General features: G+C 52.1%; 5 protein-coding genes across 5 annotated transcripts; 3 read left to right on the top strand and 2 right to left on the bottom strand.

The window, feature by feature from the left end:
- Positions 1 to 604: 604 nt before the first annotated feature.
- Positions 605 to 1,584, top strand: SAICODRAFT_61533 (uncharacterized protein; the record flags this gene model as incomplete). The annotated part of the gene is made up of 3 exons (XM_019169849.1): positions 605 to 1,066; positions 1,119 to 1,353; positions 1,409 to 1,584. The coding sequence occupies 3 exons, from the start codon at positions 605 to 607 to the stop codon at positions 1,582 to 1,584; spliced, it is 873 nt and encodes a 290-aa protein (XP_019021688.1).
- A 149-nt stretch (positions 1,585 to 1,733) lies between these two features.
- SAICODRAFT_31862 (uncharacterized protein) lies at positions 1,734 to 2,588 on the top strand. Its single transcript, XM_019168033.1, has one exon. It carries the CDS (start codon positions 1,773 to 1,775, stop codon positions 2,493 to 2,495), a length of 723 nt encoding a protein of 240 aa, XP_019021687.1. The 5' UTR covers positions 1,734 to 1,772; the 3' UTR covers positions 2,496 to 2,588.
- Positions 2,589 to 2,617: 29 nt separating this feature from the next.
- On the bottom strand, positions 2,618 to 3,468 carry SAICODRAFT_9843 (small GTPase Rac protein 1; the record flags this gene model as incomplete). The annotated part of the gene is made up of 6 exons (XM_019172158.1): positions 2,618 to 2,678; positions 2,736 to 2,798; positions 2,850 to 3,019; positions 3,070 to 3,231; positions 3,288 to 3,398; positions 3,454 to 3,468. The coding sequence occupies 6 exons, from the start codon at positions 3,466 to 3,468 to the stop codon at positions 2,618 to 2,620; spliced, it is 582 nt and encodes a 193-aa protein (XP_019021686.1).
- A 573-nt stretch (positions 3,469 to 4,041) lies between these two features.
- On the bottom strand, positions 4,042 to 4,779 carry SAICODRAFT_170695 (40S ribosomal protein S9). The gene is made up of 3 exons (XM_019165746.1): positions 4,726 to 4,779; positions 4,595 to 4,664; positions 4,042 to 4,521 (listed from the first exon to the last, which is right to left on the bottom strand). The coding sequence occupies exons 2-3, from the start codon at positions 4,660 to 4,662 to the stop codon at positions 4,059 to 4,061; spliced, it is 531 nt and encodes a 176-aa protein (XP_019021685.1). The 5' UTR covers positions 4,663 to 4,664; positions 4,726 to 4,779; the 3' UTR covers positions 4,042 to 4,058.
- Positions 4,780 to 4,929: 150 nt separating this feature from the next.
- Positions 4,930 to 5,567, top strand: SAICODRAFT_84842 (uncharacterized protein). The gene is made up of 2 exons (XM_019171384.1): positions 4,930 to 4,989; positions 5,072 to 5,567. The coding sequence occupies exons 1-2, from the start codon at positions 4,955 to 4,957 to the stop codon at positions 5,511 to 5,513; spliced, it is 477 nt and encodes a 158-aa protein (XP_019021684.1). The 5' UTR covers positions 4,930 to 4,954; the 3' UTR covers positions 5,514 to 5,567.
- Positions 5,568 to 6,000: the final 433 nt, after the last annotated feature.

Below are 6,000 nucleotides of genomic sequence, written 5' to 3'. Positions count from 1 at the left end.
GTACAACTTTCCATTGAATGTAGGGAGTAAGGGAGTGAATGTTGATGCCCTCTTTGACCACAGGGTTGTGACGCAACTCCTCGAGGGCGAGATCGAGCAATAGTGGTTGAACAAAGTCCCATTCTTTCAGGGGGTTGACCATGAAGGGTCCTTGGGCATACCTAAATTTCGGCTCCCTAGTAACGATAACCTGAACCATGAAATCATCGTATTGACTCACAAGTTCAGGAGCTGGGTCTTCGATTTCGAGATCAATGACTGTTTTGGTACGTTTAACCCTGGCGGGTGGTTTTGATGGGGGGCTTGACTGCAAATCATCCTCGAGCCTAGGCGGGGGTTTGGGGGTGCGGCTTGAAGCCCTGAGCTGAAGTGATTGTTTGGCTGCTCCTCTCAGCTTCCTAGGAGGCATATTGATGGAGTTATGACGCGTTTTGTTGGAGTGTCGATGTCAGACGCGCAGGGGTGATTTAGGCCCTGCGACAAGCATTTTGCAACCAGCAGTACTTAAGGTTGGGGTGTGGCTGGTGATGAGGTGGAGAACTTTAGAATTCATACCGAAGCCATGTAACGAAGACTCGGCACTTTTCTCGGTCATAACACAACCATGTCCACCAGTAAGCGTCAACGACCTGTCAGTCCTGGGGGAGATGATCTGGATGATGGACTGGAGTATGCTGTTGACGATGAGTTCGATGCGGCCGACGCTTTGGCCACGGGTGAGGACGACGGTGATGATGTCGAGGCTTCGGAGACGCCAGACGCGGACGATGCAAAGAAGCTCAAGAGGAAGAGGGATAAGGAAAAGCGAGCAGTCAAGAAGAGAATGAGGCTCGCTGAGGATGCTGAGGCGGGACAGCCGTCGGTAGGGGTACTCGACCCACAATTGCAGGCCGATTTCGTGTCGAAGAAGATCAAGGCGGCATACCCTACCTTGTCGAGCATTGAGCTTGACGAGAAGATGATCTCCGCGAAGGCCTTTGTTGATACGGTGTTATGGGGTGAGAAGCGGTCATTGGAGACCTTGCATACCTTCGTGCAGAAATGCATGTTTCGTTCCTTTGAAATTGTCTTTACACCTGCTGACTTATGAATCCGCAGTCTCGGTACCAAAAGCAAAGCTTAGCGAGTCTTCTGAGAACAATGGCTCCCCTCATACAATCTTCCTCGGCTCTGCAGCACTGCGTGTTGCTGATCTTACCCGCGCTCTGAGAGTCTACAAGACGCCCACCTCTGGAGTCGCCAAGCTCTTCGCAAAACATATGAAACTTGGCGAGCACGTCAAGTTCGTCTCAGAAAACCGTATTGGTTTCGGTGTCGGTACTCCAAATCGTGTGCTGGCTCTGATCCAGCAAGGTATGCCATCTCAGCTTACATATTGACATTGGTTTGCTTACAAGTGTAACTACAGACGCACTGAAGGTTGACCATGTGCAACGGATATTCATCGATGCCTCCTGGAAGGATGCGAAGCAGCGTTCGATCTGGGACATGCAAGAGTGCTGGAAGGATGTTGTCTCGATTATCTGTCACACCGAGATTCTGGAGCGCTTGAAGGAGGGCAAGACCAAGATTGTGTTCTTCTAGATAATCCAATATCGATGATTCCCATCTCTTGTCCATATCGTCCTCATCAAGCTTAACCTGAGAAACGGGTGCAGCTGCTGATTCAGGCACCTCCACATGGGGGCCAAGTGCCGCACCCAAATTTAGTTTCGTAAAGGTTCAACGTTACACCTCGTATCAACAAAAATTCCTCGACACTCTCACGTATCATGGCAGAGGAGAAACTGTCAAAGAAGAAGCAGAAGGCCCTCGACTTCCGTACCGGAAAGCTCAAGGTCAAGAAGGCAGAGAAGGAGAAGCGGATCACCGAGGAGAAAGAGAAGCCAGCTGCTCCTTCGACTTCAGCCAAGCAGGAAGGGGAGAAGAAGGAGGACAAGAAGCCGAAGGACAAGAAGAGGAAGCGTGATCAGGAAGAGGCTGCGGAGACTGGTGATGCCGCTGAACAAGGCGAGAAGACTGCGGCGTCTGCTCCGAAGAAGGCCAAGGGCGACAAGCCCACGCAACATCGCTTCATTCTCTTCGTTGGAAATTTGCCCTATTCGGCAACTCTCGAGAAAGTGAAAGCACACTTCGCCGGTGTCGGTGAACCCTCGTCCATACGCCTCCCTACAGCCAAGGAACCACCCCACAAGCCAAAAGGATTCGCATTCGTCGAATTCACCAACCCATCCGTGCTGAAGAAAGCTCTCAAACTCCACCACACATTCTTGGACGGGCGGAAAATCAACATCGAGCTCACTGCGGGAGGTGGAGGAAAATCAGAGGCGCGTACGAAGAAGTTGCGAGAAAAGAACGATGCTTTGACTGAGGAGCGTAGGGAGAGGATCAAGGAGGAGAACGAGGTGGCAGGTCAGAGGAAGGCTGTTGTCAACGATGGAAGTGGTATCAACCCGGAGCGGCTGAGGATGATGCAGCAGCAAGGACGAAGGTAGTTTTCATTGAACGAACGAAATATATATTCCCAAGAACAGTGGTATACGACTGTGGCAAAAACAAGCATGAATTTCAATGATTAGACGGCACCAGTTATTTCTCCTTGCGCAATCCATGCCCTTTAGAGTACCGTGCATCCCTTCTTCTTTCGACCTTGTGGTACGCTTGGTACCAGCACAGCACTGTACACCATAGTCGATTAGCTTGATCCTAGACCAAATAGGGCATCGTAAACAAACCGAATCGCTTCATCAAACACACTCTTCAATCCCTTCTGTGTCAAAGCCGAACATTCAAGGTAGCTATGAACCTGTTAGCCATGCAAACGGGTGCCGAGAAGAGGACAACCGTACCGCACAGCACTGATATCTTTTGCCATCTGGAGACCCTGTGGGTATCCAATAGGCGCCATTCTTTTCTCGCGTAACTTGTCTATCGTTGTCTTGTCTTCTCTCAGATCGAGTTTTGTCCCCACCAATATTGTGGGAACCCCTGGAGCATGGTGAGAGATCTCCGGAAACCACTATGGATGTTGTCAGCCAGTACAGCGGTCTTAGATACAACCACCCATACCTTCGTGCGAACGTTTTCGAAACTTGGTGGACTGACCAAGGAGAAGCAAATCAGAAAGACGTCGGTCTGTGGATAGGATAAAGGCCGAAGTCGGTCGTAGTCTTCTTGTCCAGCGGTATCCCACAATCCTAGGTTAATCGGTTTTCCGTCTACCATGACATTCTTCATGCGGGCTGTCAGTTGAATTGGTCATGTATGCTGGACTGAGGACTACCCACCGCAGCATAGTTGTCGAAGACTGTTGGTATGTATTCTCCCGGGAATGCATTGGTTGTATATGAGATAAGGAGACAGGTCTTTCCAACAGCACCGTCACCGACGACAACACACTATAACCGGTCAGTAAGTGCCAGGTTCTTGCAAAGAAGCCGTGGAATGGCTTACTTTGATTGCTTGCATTGCTTCCGAGGCACGGCGTTTGTGAGTTACGTTGTGAGATTCTAGAGCGTGGATCCCAATTGGTGAAGCTCGATAACGTCTCTCAAGCGGGATGTATGCTGGAATGAATGAGCTGGAGTAGGGTTCGTTGTTTGTGGTTGAATGCGCTCCTTGTCAATGATGCTTTGGAGGTGTCGGCCCCACACAAGTCAGGGCCAGAGACGCGAGGCAATGTTGTATGTGCTCCTAGGCGGTACGGGATTCAAGGGTTGCAATTGAATGAGTGGAACGGCTGTTATTGACAATGACGATCGCATTGGTCCTACGGTCAGGATGTCATCGCGCAATTGCGACTGGCGACGGAAGGAGACATGGACATGGGCATGGGTGCCAGCAGATCATGTATGGGAATGACAACCGACTTGGAACAATGGTGTAGCGAGCCCAAGAAACATATTATTGATATCTTAAACCCTACTATATGCAGGGAAACCAGCCATGGGAGTTTTTGTTTACTCCTCGTCCTCGGCCTCCTCGGCGTCACCGCCAGCGGCAGCGGCAGCACTAAACAGTTGTAAGCATATGATCAAAAACAATAAACACAGGTAGTCTTACCGCTTGCGCCTGACACGGCCAGGGCGACCACCACCGTAGGGGGAGGTCAAGGCGAAGTCGATGTGCTTCTGGGAGTCGAGACGGACAACGAAGGAAGGAACGTTGACAATCTGCTTGCCGACGCGGATGTGGCGCTGACGGATGAGGACACGAGCGTGGTGGATGGACTTGGCCAAACCGAGCTTGAAGACCTGGGTCTGGAGACGACGCTCCATGAAGTCCTCAACCTTCAAGGCAAGGACGTAATCGAGCTTCATGCGAGACTCGTCCAAGACACCGATGCGGACCAAACGGCGAATCAAGGCGTTACCCTCGAAGAGACGCTTGGGGTCCTTGGCATCCAAGGTCAAGAGCTCACGAGCAGCACGACGGATCTTGGAGAGGGTGAGCATGACACGCCAGATTTCACGCTTGTTGCGGAGACCGTATTCACCGGCGAGCTTAAGCTCGGCGTCGAGACTATCCACATAGAGTGGTTAGCAAAAAAGCTCAAGGCAGCGTATCCTCACGCAAGGAAAGGAAAGTGGCATACCGAGCGGACTCGAAAGGACGACGGGGGACCTTAGTGGTCTTGGAGCAGTTCCTGGGAGCACGGGGCATGGCTGTAGAACGGGAATTAGAGATCGAAAACGACGCGACAACAGGGCAATCGCGTGAACTTACCTGGTCAGTTGTCGATACGGGTGCTGGACGAGTCGAGACGAGGCTTCGTTCCAGCGACCGCGATTCGTACTTGGTAATTATTTTTTGCGCGGGGGTGCAGGTGCCGTAGGGTTCCCGCCCACAAACCCTTCAGGCAGCAGCCACAGAGAAATTCGCCCCGGTGCATCGAGGGACAGGGAGGGACGACGATTCCAGTGAGCCGGCGAAAACACCAAGCGACAAAGACAGTATGCCTCACTCCTTCGGTTACCGCGCCCGCACCAGGTATTTCGCTCCGTTCTCTCGCTCTGCGTTTCTGCGGCTTTTTCCCGAGCTCTGGGGACTGACACACGGTTCTTTCTCATAGGTACCTCTTCCAGCGTGGATTCCGCCAGCATGGACAGATCCGCTTGTCGACCTACATGAAGACCTACAAGGTCGGAGACATCGTTGACATTGTCGTGAACGGTGCCGTCCAGAAGGGTATGCCCCACAAGTACTACCACGGTAAGACTGGTATCGTCTACAACGTCACCAAGTCCTCCGTCGGTGTTATCTGCTACAAGGTTGTCGGCAACCGCTACATGGAGAAGCGTGTCAACATCCGCGTTGAGCACGTCAAGCACTCCCGTTCCCGCGAGGACTTCATCAAGCGTGTCAAGTTGAACGCTGAGAAGAAGAAGACCGCCAACGGCGAGTTCGTTCAGCTCAAGCGTCTCCCTGCTCAGCCCCGTGAGGCCCGCCTCGTCAAGACCGCTGAGAACGCCCCCGAGACTATCTACGCCCAGCCCTACGAGACCTTCATCTAAGCGAATCGCCAATTTTGCGGGTTCATCTGGAGTTTGGTTTTTTGTTATGTTATTCTTGGGTATCGTTTCTCGTTCATGCAGGATATTGTCGGATCACAGCTGTCTGGCGGAAAACATCGTTGGAAGGTGGCAGGCATAGGTCGAAGGAGCGGAGGTGCGTCGATGGAGTTGTTGCCTGTGGATTACGCAAGGGTGAATGGGAGCGATAGGTGTCCTGCTCTGGTTTGCTTTCGGTAATTGACAGTGCATCTACAAAACATTGTCCCAGTTGTCGTGACTTTTCCCGTCTCATGTGCTGCGCAACTTTGAATCCCTTCCTGTCACACTTGGACGACGTCAGCTGCAACCCATAACGGAGCAAGAGATCAGATCAAGCCCAACTATAACGCGGATCAACTGGCTGCACCTCCCTCCTCCTCCTCTTCTGCCCCGTCCGGGTTTGACAGCTGCGGCGGGGTCACGTGTGGGTGGATGTACCCCTGCACGG

The sequence above is a fragment of the Saitoella complicata genome, assembly GCF_001661265.1.
Source record: "Saitoella complicata NRRL Y-17804 unplaced genomic scaffold SAICOscaffold_25, whole genome shotgun sequence".
Lineage (NCBI taxonomy): Eukaryota > Fungi > Ascomycota > Saitoellomycetes > Saitoellales > Saitoellaceae > Saitoella > Saitoella complicata.
Note: the sequence above shows the minus strand (reverse complement) of the source record. Positions and strands in the feature narration are given on the sequence as shown.

Bases quoted from the DNA above. Each gene is read 5' to 3' on its own strand.
- SAICODRAFT_31862 (XM_019168033.1), top strand. From the start codon at position 1,773: ATGGCAGAGGAGAAACTGTCAAAGAAGAAGCAGAAGGCCCTCGACTTC.
- SAICODRAFT_84842 (XM_019171384.1), top strand. From the start codon at position 4,955: ATGCCTCACTCCTTCGGTTACCGCGCCCGCACCAG. The intron at 4,990-5,071 runs GTATTTCGCTCC...TCTTTCTCATAG, and splicing joins GGTTACCGCGCCCGCACCAG to GTACCTCTTCCAGCGTGGAT.
- SAICODRAFT_170695 (XM_019165746.1), bottom strand. From the start codon at position 4,662: ATGCCCCGTGCTCCCAGGAACTGCTCCAAGACCACTAAGGTCCCCCGT. The intron at 4,522-4,594 runs GTATGCCACTTT...CTATGTGGATAG, and splicing joins CGTCCTTTCGAGTCCGCTCG to TCTCGACGCCGAGCTTAAGC.